Genomic DNA, 20,802 nt, shown 5'->3' on the forward strand with positions numbered 1-20,802 from the left:
ATTTTTATTATCTAACTTGACCCAACCTATTAAAGTCAGATTATATAGATATTATAGATGATAACAAGTTAAAAAATTTAAGAAATAGATATCACGGGTAAGGAAATTAAACTAGCATGTATATCCTATAAAAATAAACTTAAATATTTGTTGTTATATGTCTTGTTATTTATTTATTTTAATTTTTTTGCAATTGATCTTTCATTTGAATTAATTGATTCAGTTGATGTATTAAGCCTAAATTATTTGTTAAAACTCATAACAAAATTTTAAGCTAATTTATTGAGCATAAATCTTAGTTCTAATTAAACTCAATTCATAAAAATTAGCAACATAACTTAATTTGTAAATATATATAATATTCATAAAATATTTAACCTAGCCATATATATCTTATGACTCGATCGGGTATAAATAAAAAATAAATAGGTGAAATTTACAAAACATTAACAATTGTGTTGGAAATATCAAACATACTTCACTGAATCACGAGATGCATGCCCGCGCGCTGTTGCGGGCTTAAAAAACAAATATATTTAATAGTATTATAATTGTGAATCAGCGCTAGATAAGTAATAGAAACTAAAGGTATGATGGATCCAATATTTCATGACGAAAAAAAAAAGTTGTGTTGGTGATTAAAACTTAGAGACTGAACAAAATGATTTGTAGCAATCCACAGTGTTTTGGGAGGAAAGATACAGTGTTTTCGCCACATGATTTAATATTTTCTGTTAATAAAAAGCAAAAAAAATTATAAAGCTAAATTTTCTACCAACTTAATATTAAAAAAAAACTAACAAAGATAATTTTGGAAGGAAAAAAACCCATGAGGAAAAACATTGTAGCAATTGACAATGTTTTGTGAGGAAAACTACAGTGATTTCCCCAATAAAATAAAATTAAAAACCATTTAGAGAAATACTGTGATAATCTATAGTGTTTTGTGAGAAAAACTACAACGCTTTCCCCATATGATTTAGCTTTATTGTAATTATAATTCTTAACCAACTTAATATTAAAGAAAAATGGACAAAGATAATTTTGAAAAAAATAATAAAAAAATCATATGGGAAAACACTACAATAATTCAAAGTGTTTTAAAGAAAAAACAATTATAAAGCTAAATTCTTAATCAGCTTAATATTAAAAAAATCAAATCGACAGAGACAATTCTAGGAAAAAAAATAAAAAAAACACAAAAAAGGAAAAAAAATCATATTGGAAACACTGTAGCAATTCATAGTGTTTTGTGATAAAAGCTACAGTGCTTCCCCACATGATTTAACCTTATTTGCAATGACTTGTAATTGTAATTTTCAACAATATTTTGGGAGGAAAGCTACAGTTCTTTCCCCACATGATTAAGTTTTATTACAAAGTTAAATTTTAACCAACTCATTATTAAAAAAAAAAATGACAAAGATAATTTTGGAAAAAAATATTACAAAAAAAGAAAACACAAAAGAAACCGGAAAAAAACCATGTGAGGAAAAACTGTATCAATCCATAGTGTTTTGTGAGGAAAAACTTATATTTACTTGTAATTGCAATTCTTAACCAGCTTAATATTTAAAAAATAAAATTGACATAGACAATTTTAGGGAAAAACATAACAAAACAAAAAAAAACCATATGAGAAAAAACACTGTAGCAATCGACAATAATTTGCGAAGAAAGTTACAGTGCTTTCCTCGCATATTGTAACTGTAATTTTTAACCAGCTCAACATTAAAAAATAAAATAAAAAAGATAATTTCAAAGAAAATCATAAAAAACAAAAAAAAAAACCATGCAGAAAAACACTGTAGCAATCAACAATGTTTTAAAGAAAAAATTTACAAAACTAAATTCTCAATCAGCTCAATAAAAAAAATTGACAAATATAATTTTAAAAAAATAAAAAAATAAAATAGAAAAACATCGTAGCAATCCACAGTATTTTAAAGGAAAAAAATTACAAAGCGGAATTTTTAACCAGCTCAATATTTAAAAAGTAAAATCAACAAAGATAATTTCAAAAAAATTAAATGGGAAAAAAAAAAAGCAAAGTTGGAAAAAAAAAAAGAGTAATTTCAGAAGAAAAAAAAGACCTAAAAAAAAGAGGAAAAGTTGGAAAAAAAATTAAAAAATACAAAAAAAAAACACTGTAGATTACTATTGTAATCCACAGTGATTTAGGTGGGGGAACAATGATTCCCCCGTACCTTTTAGATATTGTTAAAATATTTATGAACACCGCTAATATAAATGTTATATTGTATCTATCCTAAGGTACATTAGTTTGGTGATGTTCATTTATGCTACATACACGCCCACCCCTTGCACATGGCATGGTCCCAAGTGCTTTATAAAATATTAATGAAGTGTTTAAAAGTAGAGTAGTAACGTTAGTTATTTAAAATGTTTTTTTTTGTTTAAAATTATATTAAAATAATATTTTATAAAATTTTAAAAACTATTTTTACATCAATATATCAAAACGATCTAAAATATTTAAAAAAATAATTTTAAACAAAAAATAAAAAAATGTTTAAATTATGATTTTTTATATATAATTGTGATTTTTTTTAATATTTCATGCTGTGCTTTTTTAATATATATATATATATATATATATATTCTTAAAAAAATATATTAAACTAAAAAATTATTTTTTTATTGTTGATATTAACACATCAAAATATTAAAATAAATTAAAAATATTCAATTACCATCTTTCCAACTTAAACACAATTTTATATATACATGAAAAAAAAAACATCTTTCCAACTTAAACACAATTTTATATATATCGATTTGAATAGGAGAAAGAGACTGAAGTTGTTAGGCGACGATGATAATTGGAGCTACAAAAGACTAAAGGGGTGGCTATCTGGCAATTGCTATGTGTGGGCACAAGGGAGAGAAGTTAAGAAAAAAATTGGGGGCTCCAGTAATTGTCCATGAGTGCAAAATCACAAAAGAAATTAATTGTAATAATTTTTTTGTACGTTGTTAATGTTTAATTTTTTTTTATTTAATTATTAAACTTTCATGACATGAATCCTGAGTTTGATAGGTAATCTGGTTTGACGGGTTAGCCTGGTTAATTCTGAATTAACCCATCAATTTTTTTTTCTATTTAGTTATCAAACTTTCACGACACGAATCCAATGTTTGACGGGTTAACCTGGTTTAAAGGGTTAACCCAGTTAATTCAGATTTTTTTTCTTTTTCTTCATTAGTTTTTTCTTTCTATTGGTTTTTTTCTTTCTAATTAATTTATTTAATTATTATACTTTTATGATACGACCTTGCAGCCAGACTCGCATCCAAGGCTATTGGATTTGGTACTGCAGCTAGACTTACCGGGTCATGCAAGTTTAATGTTATTATTAATATTATAAATATTACTTTTAGGTCAGGCGTTACAGCCAAACCCAAGATTCTTGGGTATAACTTTGCAGAAAAATCTAATACTTTTAGATTTTAACTTTTTCTTGGTATTTTTTATATATAAAAAAATTAACCCGCAGCATCACACGGGACATGTATTTAGTATCTATTTGAAAAGGAGAAGTGGTTAGGCGACGATGACAAATGGTGCTATAAAAGACTAAAAATTGCATGAGGGCAAAACTACAAAAGACTGAAGTGGTGGCTATCTGCCAATTGCTATGTGTGGGCACAAGGGAGAGAAGTTAAGAACAAAATTGGGGGCTCCAGAAATTGTCCATGAGTGCAAAACCACAAAAGAAATTATCCAATCAATCCAACGTTCTAGTTTTGATGTATTTCTTAATGAAAAGAATATTAAAAAATAACTGTTACTACACTCTCAAACATCCTCGGAGTAATGTTTGTTATTGCGATTCATTATGTTTTTAAGAGTGTTTTTAGTTTAAAAATACATTATAATAAATTTGTTTTGATTTTTATTTTATTTTTTGACATCAACGTATTAAATTCATCAAAATATATTAAAAAACCAATTTAATACATTTTCAATAATAAATTTTGTTAGTCGTTTAACTTGTGATTCTCTGCGGGTTTTAAATTTGATGTTTTTAATACATTTTCAAATTTTTATAATAAATTTGATGTTTTTTAAAAAACCAATTCATCAAAACGATAAGCATGCCACCATATTCACAAATAGTAATTATTAGTCGTTTAACTTGTGATTCTCTGCAGGTTTTAATTTTTTTTAAAAAAATATTGGGTATACAGGCTATTTCAAAATGTTTTTTACATAAAAAAATTCAAAGTATAAATTGAAAGGCTTATGCAAGCATCTAATTAAATAAATCGATAATCATTTATGTAAATAAAAACAAATTGTTAATAATAACCTAGAAAAAACTGAAAAAATTGAGAGATGAAAGTAGATTAATATATTCAATCACATAAAATAAGAACTTCACCTGATTGTATGTACCGAACTTATTTATTTAAGTTAATAAAAGATAAATTCACACCCTGAAAAATGAATATCTTTTATTTTTAAAAATAAACTTTATTTGAATAAAAAAATATAGATAAATTAGAATAATATCTTGAAAAATCAAACAAAAAAAAAACTAAAAAAAAACTTATATTAAAAAAGGCAAGCAAAACTCGTAACCTAAATCATGAGACTAAGATAAACTCATATAAAAAACTTAAAGATAATCACAAAACCAATATTAAAAAAAACTAATGCAGAAGGATAAGATCGTACGAAGTCAAATCCCTAACAAATTAAATGTCAAAAGATGAAACCAGTAAAAAAAACCAATTACACAAAATGATCTAAAAAATCAAGGGGAGAAGTTAAGAAAAAAATTGTGGGGTCCAGAAATTGTCCTTAAGTGCAAAACTACAAAAGAAATTATCCAATCAATCCTACGTCCTAGCCTATTATTGTCAATTTACAATTATTGTAAATTTACGTGGGAAAAAAATAGAAAAAAAAGGTGATTTTACTTTGAAATTTATGCCACCACGGGTCATGGAAGACATTGTTAGGTACCAAAAACTATTTATGTTTAAAATTAATTTTTTTATATTTTGGAATTGTTTTATGTGCTGATATCAATAATATTTAAAAAATAAAAACATATATTATTTTAATGTATTTCTAAATAAAAAAATTAAAAAATAACTGCTGCTACACTTTCAAATATCTTCGGAGTAATGTTTGTTATTGCGATTCATTGTGTTTTTAAGAGTGTTTTTAGTTTAAATTACATTATAATAATTTTGTTTTGATTTTTTTTATTTTTTGACATCAACGTATTAAATTCATCAAAATATGTTAAAAAACCAATTTAATACATTTTCAATCCAAATATAATTTTAAAACGCACTCAAATATAATTTTAAACACAAAATCGAACGGAGCCTGGAAGAAATTAGCCATTGAACATTCTCTAATTTGAAATCTCAGTGATGTGGCCTTGCCATATAAGAAGGTGATTTAATTATAAACCAGGTTTCCATTAACATTAAGCTTAGCTCGTGGCTCACATGACAGGACCAGGATTGATTATAAGCACATGGACTACCTGACCAATCTCTTTTATTGTATTCTTGTTAGTTTAATATATCTTATAGCTAATCGGTTGGTTAAAAGTGATATTATTTGTCCCTCTTTACTGCTGAATTTTAGCTTTGCATTCTCGTGCTTCCAAGCACTTTGGATAATTCACTACTTCTCCGTATTAAGTAATTAAGGTTGGTTGAGGATTTTTTTTTTATTGTTCCTTTCTGTAAACTAAAACAAGCTACCCCAATTACATTTAATAGCATATAGCTCAACTAAAAAATTAGTCTCTTTGAACAAACTAGTATACTTGGCTAATCCCTGGGTTCTTGGTATAAGCAGCGAGGGTGAGTAGCAGATATAAGCAGTCAAACCAATAAGTCGAGCCCATGTTTTGTCACCATAACTCATAAGATAAGAAGAACTGTCCACCTGAAATTACTATGATAGAGTGCTTGGTTTTTTTTCACCCATGCCTTCTCATCTAGGTCATTCCACTCTTTGTCATAACCCAATTTTTGCCCTTTGGCTTTTAATTTAATTTTTACAGGGTTTAAAATAAAAAATCAGAGATTTATTTCGATGAAAAGTGTGATTTGTCAACTTCCGTGAAAATTAAGGACTACAATGTGCTTTTGTCATTCTATCTTTATATTCAGGGTAATCCCTATCTTCAAGATAATCTTTATCTTCGAGATAATCCTTGTCTTTAAGGTAATGATAATTATCCGCTTTCAAATTTGATTCTTAATCAAATTCAAACTTTAAAGAAGAGAATGAGTTTGATTGAAACTTGGTTTCTCACACGTGAAGGGACTCGGCACTATAAATACAGATCTCATGGAAAAAAAAAAACAGAGAAAAAGGAAAACCCCAGAGGAAAACCGAAAACCAGATCAAAAAAACGGAGGCAGAACCAGAGCAAAAACAAAGCAAAAACCCAGAGAAAGAAATAATACACAGAGAGAAGGAGAGGAAAGGAAACCAGCATACACAGAGAATTGTCCCCGCCATTGCCTTCATCTCTGCAGACATTCCTGCACAAAAAATAAAACACCCAAAACAAACTCACAGCAGGCCGGCATCATCTTCTTAGTGTTAAAGGCTGCTGAGAAAAAGAAAGGAAAACACAGACCAGTGAGCACAGAAAAGGCCGTGAAAACGAAGGGAAACAGGAGACAAACACAGGAAGGACAGAGAAAAAAAATAGCGATGGGAACTGGAGAAAAATCAGAAGAAAAACCGAGAGGGAACCAGGCGAAAAACAAAAGAAAGGACTGAACCGAGAGAGGGGGAACAAGAGGAGAAAAAGAACGGACGGTGAGAGAGTCAGGATAATAAAAGAGCAAGAACAGAGAGACTATACAGAAGGCCACATGAGAACGAAATAAACACAGAACAGGGACAGGCAGGAAGAAACCAATCAGAGAAAAGCAAGAACAAAGGAGAAGGGAAGAGAAAGGAGCTTCGCCGACGAATCTTTCATCACGTTTTCATCTTCATAGCTACCAGGTAAGTAAGCTTCTCTTTCCCCGCTTTTCATTTTAATTCACCGGTTACTATTTACTTTGAATTTCAATTCACACATTCTAACTTAATTCCTCTATTCTGTTCATGCACGCGTGAAATCACTTCCCGCGTGCTTTCTTTGATTTTTGCCCAGCCGGGTCACTGGCTTGGGCCAGTGACCAGGCCGGGCTGGCTGGGTCCAGCCCAGCCCCCATGGGCTGAACTGGGCCAAGCCCCAAAAAAAAATAGAAAAAATAGAAAAATAACAAAGTAAAAAAATATGTGCACGCATGAAAAATAAAATTTATTTTATTGGTTTATTCACTGATTCCAGAGTCAGGAATAAAAATACTGATTTAATTATTTTTTTATTTAGCTACATAAAAAATAAAAAATATGTGAATGCGTAATAAAATAAATATGAATTTATTGTTTTTATTCATTGACGCCAGAGTCAGAATAAAGATATTGATTCAAATTTATTTCATTGTATTTTATTTAAATTACATAAAAATAAAAATATGCATGCAAAAATAAAATAAAATAAAGTAAATTTATTGGTTTATTCACTGATGCCAGAGTCAGGAATAAAGATACTGATGTAAATTTATTTTCTTGTATTTTACTTTTATTTAGTTACATAAAAAATGTGTATGCGTAACAAATAAATTTATTTGATTTGTTTATTCACTGACGCCAGAGTCAGGAATAAAAAATATTGATTTAAATTTATTTTATAGCTACGTACTATTTATCAACGCCAGAGTTGGAAATATCTGTAGTTAAATATTCACTGGCGCCAGAGTCAGGAATATTACACGCAAACCATCATAGCATAAACCAACAAAATGTTAGCAATTTATGACAAAACCAGCAATGCAGCCTGCCTCAGGCAGGATGTTTAAGGGGTGATAATATCTTCCTTTTTGCGTAACCAGTCTCGTACCATAGAATCTCTGCTGACCAGTCAGGGTTCCTAGTAACCATAATACTAGGTGGCGACTCCTTAAAACAAATCATTCCCCATCAAAGAATAGGATGCCAGAAATCCATTCTTTTCCATGATAATTTTAAGGCCGCCGCGATGTCGGGTGTGACAGAATGGCGACTCCACTGGGGACTTTAGGATTAAGCTTTGTCTTTTGTCTTATTATTGCTATGTTGTTTGTTGTGTTTATTTGTTTATTTTTCCTGTATTTACTGCTTTAGCATGCATCCTTGTTTATGTTGCCATGCATCACTTTGAGAGCACACACTTTACAACCTAGGATAAGTGGGGGAGTAACGGCACCCCAATGGCTTTAGCCTGGGTAAGACTCGTGAAACCATCCAACTCTCGCTTGATTGTTTACTTGGAAGTGGTCGATATGCCAAACTGATATTACTCAGGGCCTCTATCTTCACACTCCTTGTAAGCCTCATATCGACCTTTCAAGGACGATCACTGAGCATGCGAGAGACCCTTTTGAAACTAGATAATGACCAACCCCTTGATGCACTCAACAATTAGGATCTTCCTATTAGGTTGTCATCCTGTGAAGGGAGAGTCCACATTTCATATGCATTTTTAATTGAATCAACATTTTTGCATAAATTGTATGATTTACATTTACAGGTTGGAATATAGGTTCCCCATTGAAACCCATCTATAACACTCGTTCGGGAAAAAGACAAATGGAAAACGAAGAAAGAGCCCAGTTGGAAGCCCAACATCAAAAAGAGGTGGACAATCTTAAGGAAGAAGTCACAAGGCTTACTAGTCTACTCGAGCAAGCCTTGAGAGACAAATCCGGAAAAGCAACACATATAGCTCAGCCTGAACCTATGCTCGTAAATCCCTTCACTCCACAGAATCTGGGGGCAAACGAGAAGGAATCTCAAAAAGGCAAGATGGTAAAAGAAGATGATCTGAACAAATTCATTGCCCTAGAGCAAAGGATGAGGGCATTTGAGGGAATTCGCCTATATGATCCTATAAAGGCTGTTGAGATGTGTTTGGTGCCCAACGTTGTCATTCCCAAAAATTTTAGAGTGCCAGAATTTGTTAAATATACGAGAACTCAATGCCCTATAACTCATCTCAAAGCATACTGCAACAAAATGGCTGAGGTGGTTGATGATGAGAAACTTCTGATTCATTTCTTTCAAGACAACTTGAGTGATGTTTCCCTCACTTGGTATATGCGGTTGGACAATACCAAGGTAAAAAAATGGAAGGATTTAGTTGATGCCTTCATGAGGCAATATAAGTTCAATATAGACGTGGGCCCTGATCGGTTAAGCTTCCAAGCTATGGAAAAGGACAACAAGGAGTCCATAAGGGAATACACCCGAAGATGGAGTGAGGTAGCTGCACAAGTTAACCCTCCTATGTTGGAAAAAGAGATGATTAGTTTATTTTCCAACACCTTTAAAGCTCCGTTCTTTGAATACTTGGTTAGAAGCTCTGCACAATATTTTACTGACTTGGTTGTTATAGCTAAGAGGATTGAACAGGCCATTGGGTTAGGTAAGATTACTAACCCGACTGAGAAGAACGGTTTCACTGAAAGTGGTTGCCAAGGCACTTATCGTTCCTATAGCTAATTGCTTCACACCGACTCCCAGAAATCAACTATCTTGAAGAAAAGCTATGTTGATATTAGGTCGAGAATGATCTACATCTGATTTCAATTGATTGTTGAAAAGATGCCATTGTCGAGGAGAATGAATGATTGAAAGATTCCAGAAATTCCAATCAATGATCGTTAAATGTTTAGCCCCTTTATGTGTTATCATCCCAGTGTTCATAGCCCAAGATGTTGGCATAAGTTCTTTGTTGTTAAACTTCTTTTCCAAAGTTTCAATGAAATAATAAGTTCGTCGTTCAATCATGTTTACGACCAAGCATTATTCTTAAGAGAGTTTTCTTATAAGAACTCACAAATACACTTTGGAAGCCTCGCGTGATCTCATAGACGCAATTCATCTCTTTTACCAAAATCAGTTTCCCTATTAGAGTTTTGAAAAAATTGATCTGGCATTTTGATTTCAAAAATAATTTGATGTTTATTCAAAAACAATATTTTTGACATTCTACTTGTAGAATGACAAGTGAATTAAGCAACTCCATCATTGAAGTGACTAAATTATATACCAAAGAATATGAAAAAAAGGAATAAACACCCTTACCCCGTGACTCTTGAAACATGTGTTTTTCAATGTATGAATAATGGTATGTAGTGAACTCGTTACTCATGATTCATGAAATGTATCTTTGCAAAGACCAAACCATCATACTGGATGAAGTCAAAATTTGTTAATCATTGTTGCTTGCGCTTGAAATGAGGAAAGGCCATCTTTGTTACTCATTTCACATTCTGAAATAAGTACATCCCTTGCGATCCCTTTTTGAGCTTGAATAATTTTTCTTTCAAAAAAAATCCCGACTAGGATCACACCCCACACTAGGGGCAAGTGAAATTTCAATGATCAAGAAAGATGATAAAGCCGTGAGAAAGCCAAAAGGCAAAAGAGCCCAAGAAACTCAAATGCTAGGGGGCATGCCCAAATCACAAGAAAAAGTGATAACCAAGATAAAGTGAGTATGCTCTAGCAAAGCAATGAAAAAGAAAAAAAGAGGGCAAATCAAAGAAGAGCGGCAAAAGAAAATATGAATGACGTCAAGAGTCAAACTGTTGATAGTGATCTTCAGTCTTTGAAACCCTGAAACACTCTTTGAGCCTTATGAATCCTTTTCTTTCATAGCCAAAAACCACAACCTACGTTACGTGCCTGTAGAAGTCCTTTCTAATCAAGCAAGCAAGCAACCTAGAACAATAAACAATGCTATCAAAATGCAAAGAATATTTTTTTCATAAGATTCATGACATCAAGAATAAACTACTCATTATTATTCATGCTGATAAAAATAAATGTTCAAAAAAGAGTCAAGTTTTTCTCATACAAAACCACGAGCTTTTTCTCGAGCCCTTCACTTTGAAACAAAAGGTCATCTCATGACATATTTTCACCGAAGATCTCATTGCCAAACACAAGAGCAAATAATCTCTTTTTCAAGAAAGAAAATAATCAAGGAGTTGCAAGATTTCAAAAGCAAATTGTTTTAGACTCACATCGAAATAATTTTTGTTTTCAAAATGCAAGATCAAGATTTCAAGATTCATTTTAGACCTATATTCTTTCACCAAACTGAAAAAGGATAGAAATGAGAAAATGGCCTCTTAAAACCATTATTTTTCTAAGTCGCTGACAGAGCACACCTAGGGGCAATGACCAATACAAGGGGGCAACATTGTGTTTAGAAGGAAAAATTCTAGAAAAAGAGATGTTAATTTCCTTCAACAAAGACAAGGGGGCATTTTGGTTTACAAAAGACAGCTTCATCCTTTCAGCTAGTGACACCGAATGTTTTTAGCAGTGAGACGAGGGGTAATGAATGATCCTCTCAAATTATTTGACGAGTCAGAAAATCTTTAGCAAGCAAGTGGGTCACAATGGGCACTACAAAGGCTGAGTTGTGCAAACAAATCTGGAAATAGACTTACATGGGCTAATTCGAGTGGACTAGAAAGCCAAACAACAAAGATGACCCAAATCAGAGGTAGCAAGTCTTCATCAATCAAATAACAAGAAGATTAAGAAGAAATGGGGGCCTATATTTCAAATCAGGTAAAGATGCATGCATATCATCTAAACTTTGAGACACTGGACAATGATTTTTGCAAATTTCATTAGAGAAAAATTCTAAACGGAATTCATCAAGTGGAAGGCCAACTTGAAATGGCGAACATTGAAATTGCTTTTGAAAAATTTTCACTTTTCAGAATTTTTCAACCTGGGCAGGCCGCTCATGAGAATTAGGCCACCTGAAAAATCTCTGTATTTTTCCACCACCTTTCATTTTCCATTCCTGAGGTAGTGCGTTTCCTAACCCTACCTCCTTTTGAGTGCGTCTTTGAGCCCTCACCTCATTTCTTTTCGAGCGCGCCTTCGAGCCCTTGACCATCAAAGGTAGTGCATTTCCTATCCTACCTCCTTTTGAGTGTGCCTTCGAGCCCTCATCTCATTTCTTTTCGAGTGCGCCTTCGAGCCCTCGACCATCAAAGGTAATGCGTTTCCTACCCTACCTCCTTTTGAGTGCGCCTTCGAGCCCTCACCTCATTTCTTTTCGAGTGCGCCTTCGAGTCCTCGACCATTAAAGGTAATGCCTTTCCTAACCCTATCTCCTTTTGAGTGCGCCCTCGAGCCCTCATTTCCTTTCGAGCGCGCCTCCGAGCCCTCATTTTCTTCGAGCTTCCATCTCTTGAATGGTGCGCCTTCGAGCCCTATCATGTCATCTTTTGAAAAATCCTCGTATTTTTCCACTAGGCAGGTAACCCATTACAATGTGACCATTCTGAAAAATCCTCGTAATTTTCCACTGGGCAGGTAACCCATTACAATGTGACCATCTGGGCAGGTAACCCATTACAATATATCATCCTGAAAAATCCTCGTATTTTTTCCACTGGGCAGGTAACCCATTACAATGTGACCATCTGGGCAGGTAACCCATTACAATGTACCATCCTGAAAAATCCTCGTATTTTTTCCACTGGGCAGGTAACCCATTACAATATGACCATCTGGGCTGGTAACCCATTACAATGTACCATCCTGAAAAATCCTCATATTTTTCCACTAGGCAGGTAACCCATTACAATTTGACCATATGGGCAGGTAACCCATTACAATGTACCATCCTGAAAAATCCTCGTATTTTTCCACTGGGCAGGTAACCCATTACAATGTGACCATCCTGAAAAATCCTCGTATTTTTTCACTGGGCAGGTAACCCATTACAATATGACCATCTGGGCTGGTAACTCATTACAATGTACCATCCTGAAAAATCCTCGTATTTTTCCACTGGGCAGGTAACCCATTACAATGTGACCATCTGGGCAGGTAACCCATTATAATGTGACCATCCTAAAAAACCCTCGTATTTTTCCACTCGACAGGTAACCCATTACAATGTGACCATTTGGGCAGGTAACCCATTACAATGTACCATCCTGAAAAATCCTCGTATTTTTAAATCATCGGGCAGGTCGCCTGGAACAATTAGACCACTCGCGAAATTCTTCGCTTTTCTTTTATCATCAGGCCGGATGCCCAAAACAATTTGATCCATTAAAAAAAAAAATGGGTTGTCTTCCAAATGACCTGTTATCTCTGTAAAAGTCATGTTTTCGAAGTTTTCAAGACTAAAAAAAAAAAAAAATTCTTTCCGTATCTACTTTTCTTTATAAATTTACTACACAAAGCTAAAGAAAATGAAATTTTTCAATGTCTTTGTATTGTAAATATTATAAAGAGGGGGCAACTGTCATAACCCAATTTTTGCCCTTTGGCTTTTAATTTAATTTTTACAGGGTTTAAAATGAAAAATTAAAAGATCAGAGATTTATTTCGATGAAAAGTGTGATTTGTCAATTTCCGTGAAAATTAAAGACTACAATGTGCTTTTGTCATTCTATCTTTATATCCAGGATAATCCCTATCTTCAAGATAATCTTTATCTTCGAGATAATCTTTGTCTTTAAGGTAATGATAGTTATCCGCTTTCAAATTTGATTCTTAATCAAATTCAAACTTTAAAGAAGAGAATGAGTTTGATTGAAACTTGGTTTCTCACACGTGAAGGGATTCTGAGACTATAAATACAAATTTCAGGAAAAAAAAAGAGAGAAAAAGGAAAACCCCAGAGGAAAACCGAAAACCAGATCAAAAAAACAGAGGTAGAACCACAGCAAAAACAAAGCAAAAACCAAGAGAAAGAAATAATACACAGAGAGAAGGAGAGGAAAGGAAACCAGCATACACAGAGAATTGTCCCCGCCATTGCCTTCATCTCTGCAGACATTCCTGCACAAAAAATAAAACACCCAAAACAAACTCACAGCAGGCCGGCATCATCTTCTTAGTGTTAAAGGCTGCTGAGAAAAAGAAAGGAAAACACAGACCAGTGAGCACAGAGAAGGCCGTGAAAACGAAGGGAAACAGGAGACAAACACAGGAAGGACAGAGAAAAAAAATAGCGATGGGAACTGGAGAAAAATCAGAAGAAAAACCGAGAGGGAACCAGGCGAAAAACAAAAGAAAGGACTGAACCGAGAGAGGGGGAGCAAGAGGAGAAAAAGAACGGACGGTGAGAGAGTCAGGATAATAAAAGAGCAAGAACAGAGAGACTATACAGAAGGCCACATGAGAACGAAATAAACACAGAACAGGGACAGGCAGGAAGAAACCAATCAGAGAAAAGCAAGAACAAAGGAGAAGGGAAGCGAAAGGAGCTTCGCCGACGAATCTTTCATCACGTTTTCATCTTCATTGCTACCAGGTAAGTAAGCTTCTCTTTCCCCGCTTTTCATTTTAATTCACCGGTTACTATTTACTTTGAATTTCAATTCACACATTCTAACTTAATTCCTCTATTCTGTTCATGCACGCGTGAAATCACTTCACGCGTGCTTTCTTTGATTTTTGCCCAGCCGGGTCACTGGCTTGGGCCAGTGACCAGGCCGGGCTGGCTGGGTCCAGCCCAGCCCCCATGGGCTGAACTGGGCCAAGCCCAAAAAAAATAGAAAAAATAGAAAAATAACAAAGTAAAAAAATATGTGCATGCATGAAAAATAAAATTTATTTTATTGGTTTATTCACTGATTCCAGAGTCAGGAATAAAAATACTGATTTAATTATTTTTTTTATTTAGCTACATAAAAAAATAAAAAATATGTGAATGCGTAATAAAATAAATATGAATTTATTGTTTTTATTCATTGACGCCAGAGTCAGAATAAAGATATTGATTCAAATTTATTTCATTGTATTTTATTTAAATTACATAAAAATAAAAATATGCATGCAAAAATAAAATAAAATAAAGTAAATTTATTGGTTTATTCACTGATGCCAGAGTCAGGAATAAAGATACTGATGTAAATTTATTTTCTTGTATTTTACTTTTATTTAGTTACATAAAAAATATGTATGCGTAAAAAATAAATTTATTTGATTTGTTTATTCACTGACGCCAGAGTCAGGAATAAAAAATACTGATTTAAATTTATTTTATAGCTACGTACTATTTATCAACGCCAGAGTTGGAAATATCTGTAGTTAAATATTCACTGGCGCCAGAGTCAGGAATATTACACGCAAACCATCATAGCATAAACCAACAAAATGTTAGCAATTTATGACAAAACCAGCAATGCAGTCTGCCTCAGGCAGGACGTTTAAGGGGTGATAATATCTTCCTTTTTGCGTAACCAGTCTCGTACCATAGAATCTCTGCTGACCAGTCAGGGTTCCTAGTAACCATAATACTAGGAGGCGACTCCTTAAAACAAACCATTCCCCATCAAAGAATAGGATGCCAGAAATCCATTCTTTTCCATGATAATTTTTAAGGCCGCCGCGATGTCGGGTGCGACACTCTTCATTTAAAATCAGCCCAATATTCAACCACAAAAAATTATTGAAAACTTCTCTCGATGTCTCCAAGTGATTGACTATCCATATAAATAGTAGAGGAACACAACACCGTATCGCTCTCTTTCCATTCAGTATATAATGGTTTAGGGATAAGAGAGTTTCAGCTAAGATAACTGAGATGAGGTTATTCTTTGTCCATTCATACTCAATGAAGGCGTTGACAACTTCAACACTAATGATCCTAACGACTTCTGAAGGAAACAAAACTAACCCGAAGATGGCGAAAGCAACTACTTGCTATTTCTCTTCTCTTAGCTTTCCATTGTCTTTATCTGTCTTCAACTTATTCTCAATCAATTTCCATTAAAATCCTCCATTAGACGTTCTATATTGATCAACTTGGTTTAAATGAATTAATTTTACGACCTCGACAATTTTGTTCTCAATTCTTTATCTGAAATATACTTTGTGAGGGTTATTTATGAAGTTTAAAATATGGGCATACTCTTTAATGATAAGGGTCAGGTCAATATCTTCGAAGGTGAAACATATATAACCTAGATTCCAAAAATACATTGACTTACTAAAATCTGAACTAAGATTCTTATTAGGTGGGCAATTCTCTTATACTTCTTCTCAAACAAAGTCTCATCTACATGCCCCAAGACTGACACAAGCTTCTTTATATTGTCCATAAAGTAATATACTTTGGTTATGTGCTATAGTTCTCGACCTCAGTCCTTAGGCAATCCTCTTCAACTAATTGCATCATCTCGGATCTTTCCCCATACTCAGAGAAAGTTATCGAAGTCATGGTCTTAGCTCAAAAACCCTGCAGAGTTCAGGATTTTAATCATGTTGTCCCTAATGCAAAATGAATTATTAAGGATTTCATTCCTTAAAAGCAGGTTCTAGGTTATTACATGAGGGGTAAGTTCACTATCTGATCTCAAAAGGGTTTATGATCTGTCCAGTGACCACCTTTCATGAAGGCAGTATAAGGGTTTACAAGAAATAGTTGGGGCACAGTGTGACCGTCCTTATCAAGTAAACGCTCAACTCATAGTTGGATGTTTCATGAATTGGAACCCCGACTAAAAGTCATGAGACAGACCACTACTCCCCACCTAACCTAGAATTCGGTTTATTCAAAAATTAAGATGCATGAAGGCATTAATCTATACCCGATGTACTATGAGAAATATATAAAAATGCATGCTAAAACAGTAAAAAGAAAAATATGCCTAAGTTAAATAAACAGGCCAACAAAATAAATAGGCAAATAATCAAACAAGCAAAGTTTAGTCCAACCAGACAAGTCTCATGTGGAGTCACCATCCTATCGTGACAACGTCGTGTGGCGGAGCTACCTCCTGGAATTGAGGGGGTTTTGGGTTTAATCATAAAGTTATGATTATAGAGTTCAGAAATCACCACCTAGTATTATGGTCATTATGAAACCTAATGGTCTGTGAGAGTCTGGGTAAAAGGATTAGTTGTGCAAGGAGAAGATGCATTACCCTTAGTACACCCTACCTAAGATAAACTGCATTGTTGATTGATTGTTTTTCTAGGTCATGTTTCCATTTGTTGGTCTCATCTAAGATTCAGGGCAAATCTCCCTCCGTGAGGAAGTCTCTAACTTATTGGGTAAATCTTAATTGTTTTAAGGCCCGTATTTAGCATCACATTTATTTTCTATGTTGTATCTTTAATACTTGAGGATATACTTTACAGTGTAATTTTATACTCTCAAATATTAAATTCTTACAACTAAATTATAACTCTCTGAATAAAAAAACTAATTGTTGTGAGATTTTTTGTATTTTGGTCAAACCCTAATGGAAAATTATAAACCAGTTATGATATACATTTTGTATTTTTAAAACACAATAAAAAATAAGATTTTATCCCTAAACAACTTTAAATTTGTCTAACAGGATCTTAGAAACTTCCGAATAATTTTGTTTTATTATTTCCACTACATGTGTCGCACCCTCGCGGTGGAGCGGCGATCCTCGATTGGTTTCGGTTTTTTTTTGTTTATTGTGTAAAGGAGTCGCCACCTAGTATTTTAGTCACTAGGAACCCTAACTGGTCTTTCAGAGATTCTAAGGCAAGTGACTGGTTGCGTAAAGGGAAGTTATTAGCACCCCTAGTACGCCCTACCTAAGATAAGCTGCTTGGTGTTTGGTTTGCTTTATAATTGCTATGATGTTGATGTTTTCTAATCTCATCAGTTTTTTTAGGTGTGATTTAAACTGAATTGATTAAGATAGAAATCCAAGGAGATTTCATGTGCTTTAAAAGCTCATTTTCCCCTTTATTTCAATAGTTTGCGACTCGTAAATCGCAAGGAGGAGGGACAAAAATTTAGAAATCTAGGGCGCTTTAAAAGCCTATTTTTGCCTTAGTGTTTTATACTCTCACGGCTCGTAAACCGTGGAGTAAAAAATTGAAATTTCCTCGATTATAATCAATGCTTCTTTCAAGGATATGTGATGACTTATTATTCCTAGAAAATTATTTTGGATATTTATCACTTAGGGTTTCTTTATCCAAATATTAACATTGAATAATAACAAGTTATTCCCATTAATATTTTGGATATTCATCCATTTGGGATTTCTTTATCCAAATATTAACGGTGAATAATAGATGAATTCCCCCCAAAATAAGAATTTTTATTTTTTGGAATATTGGCCAATACCCTTTGGAGTTTTACAAACATGTTGTAAAATCCAGAAATGCAAGAAAATAATTTTTGTTGTGTTTAAGAAATCCATGCAAAAACACAATTTCAAAACTTCCAATATTTTTTGTATAAAAAAGAGCGTTCAAAACATGTTAGGGTATTGGTCGTATGCAACACATAAGAAAACATTTTTTTTTGATATATATGTATATTTGTCACATTGCGTAGAAAACCAGGTATTCTAAATACGAGATTGATATTTTTTTTACAACATAAAAAAAATCCAGACCTTGAAATAAATATGCCAGAAAATAAATATCTTTCTCTTTCTTTTATTTTATTTTTTAAAAATAGGTCCGGTCGGGTCATTCGCCCAAGCAAGTGACCCGGCTGGACACAAAAGGTTGCAGTTACAGCTTAAGGGTGCAGTTACAGCTTAATGAAAGCTGGCGAGTTACTGTTCAAGTGAATTAAATTTCACTTGAGCAGTAACACATGCAACCAAGAAATGCATGCGGAATTGAATAACAGACCTGGAGAAAAACGAAGGAGCTGCAGCGATGTTGAAGGCGTGCTGGCTGGTCTGTCCGTGTTCGTCTGTTCCAGCTCTTTTCCCTTTGTTATCTGCTTGCGTCGGTCTCCTGCGTTCAGCTCTGTCTTCGTCCCTTTCTCTCTACTGGTTTTAGCTTTTCTATCCTCTCTTCTGTTCTGCAGATCTGGCGCTGAAACAGGCAAAGGAGATGGCACTGCAGCTTTTCTTTTTCCTTGCTTCTTCCTGTTTTCTTCTCTTCTCTTCTCTTTCCCTCCTTCTCTGTTCTGCTTTCCTTTTTCTTTTTCTCTTTTCACAGTAACGAACAGAAACTCTTTCTGTTCTCTGCGTTTTATCTCTACTCCCTCTGTTCTTTTTTCATTTTTTCTGCTGCTCCCTCTTTTCCTTCTCCTATTACCTGCCTCTCCGAGGAGATGATGAGGGAGATGGCGATGAAAGCGTGTTATGCTGGTTGAGTTCACGCCCCTGCCTCTGTATTTTTTTGGCTTTCGACAGTGTAGTTCTGCTCTCTTTTTTTTCCTTTCGTTCCTCTCCTTTCCGTCCTTTTTTTTTTCTGTCCCTTTTCTCCTTCTTTTTTTCTCTTCTCCCACTCCTTCCCTCAGCAGAAGAGGCTTATATAGCCTAACATGCAGCTCTATTTAGGAAACAAATATTACACTAATTCTAGGTTGTAATCTCGGGTGAGAAAAAAATAGAAAACCAAAATATTTGATTCTGATTCTGTGATCAGCAGTGATTTCTTTCCAAGTTAGAGGATGGTACGACTCCTTTCTTTCCTTCCATAGCTGGGACCATGAAGCACCAGCTGCTCCCTTTAAAATGAGGCAAAAAAAACGTGGTCTGCAGTTCCAAAAATCAGGCGTGATGATAAAGGAAAACAACAGAAATTTGCAGAGAAAAAAGGAAAGAACTAAGCCGGGAAGGTTTGTGCAGGAAAGAAATCAGACGGGGGAGGGGTTGTTCTCAAAATGACAACGGACTGTGCAGTTTGTGTCAAAACAAAAGGTAGTAAGGCGTCGTAAAAATGAGAGCAAAACGTGATCAGCTCCCCTATTTTCCTTTTCTGATCGAATCTTTGTTCTTCAATTTCTTCATCGAGCAAAATTTCTTTCTAATTTTATCTTCAATCAACTTTCTTATTTTAGCACCTGTTCCATTTGGTCCTTCGTAAAAAAAAAAAAAAAAAAACTTCAAATTGGCCTGCAATTGGTTTTCAAACTTTAAGCATCTTGCAATTGTATCCCTGCAAACTTGGGCAAAAATCCTTCTCGCGGCAGAAATCCCTGCTTTCACACTAGATATTCAAACGAGAATATCTTGAGCTTCTGATATCAAAATCAAGCGATTCAAAAGCTCAAATTCATCTACGTGTCCCGGACTACATCTTTGATGAAGGATTCGAAGTGAGATAAATTCTTTCTGAATAACAGAATTGCAACCAAACTCGGCTGGAAACCTTCTCGCAGCAGGATTCTATGTTTTCACACTAGATTTCAAACAGGAATATCTTGAGCTTCTGATATCGAAATCAAGCAATTCAAAATCCCAAATTCATCTACGTGTCCTGGACTACAACTTTGATGAAGGATTCAAAGTGAGATAAAATTGTTTTAAATAACAGAATCTGGCAGGGATTTAGTTGGTCAAAAAGGTTTTCTTGATATGACAATACCGAGCATCCAAATCTAACTGAGAGTCTACCCTAAGAACAGTGACCCCCAGGACCCAATAAAGGTGTAGGTTAATTTTTCAACATGTCATGAGTGATAGAATATAGTTAGGATGGTCAAATATCGTACGAAACCAAGTCAGAATCAGAGCCTAAGTTGGAACAAAAAATTGAAACAGCAGCAAAACCAGTTTTTTTTTGTGCAAATTCTGAGGGATTTATCCAACCTTAAAGACCAGATAAAAAAGAAACGAATTTAGCATTATGAAGACTCCTGATCAATCTAAGAAAACCTGATGATTTTAGCAGCAAAGGGGAAGGATAAAGGGAACAGAAAACAGCTCAAACAGGGTTTTAAAAAAATATTTTTTTCTCTGTTTTTGTCAATT

The 20,802-nt window shown here is 33.9% G+C and overlaps 2 protein-coding genes across 5 annotated transcripts in view; one reads left to right on the forward strand and one right to left on the reverse strand.

The window, feature by feature from the left end:
* The window catches only part of LOC112328008 (uncharacterized), a 47,222-nt gene extending 37,334 nt beyond the window's left edge, over nt 1-9,888 (forward strand). The window contains exons 1-2 of one of the 4 annotated variants that reach the window (XM_024603806.2): nt 6,279-7,018; nt 8,631-9,888. In XM_024603806.2, coding sequence (XP_024459574.1) covers nt 8,690-9,601 — 912 coding nt within the window. In that variant the 5' untranslated portion in view covers nt 6,279-7,018; nt 8,631-8,689 and the 3' untranslated portion in view covers nt 9,602-9,888. Of the gene's footprint in view, nt 1-6,278; nt 7,019-8,630 lie in introns of those variants that run through there. The other 3 variants (XM_024603807.2, XM_052453699.1, XM_052453698.1) reach the window with 3 other exon arrangements.
* The window catches only part of LOC18099774 (leucine-rich repeat extensin-like protein 3), a 121,072-nt gene that overhangs the window by 24,133 nt on the left and 76,137 nt on the right, over nt 1-20,802 (reverse strand). The gene's annotated exons all lie outside the window — the stretch shown is intronic.

This window comes from Populus trichocarpa, chromosome 6, assembly GCF_000002775.5.
Source record: "Populus trichocarpa isolate Nisqually-1 chromosome 6, P.trichocarpa_v4.1, whole genome shotgun sequence".
Lineage (NCBI taxonomy): Eukaryota > Viridiplantae > Streptophyta > Magnoliopsida > Malpighiales > Salicaceae > Populus > Populus trichocarpa.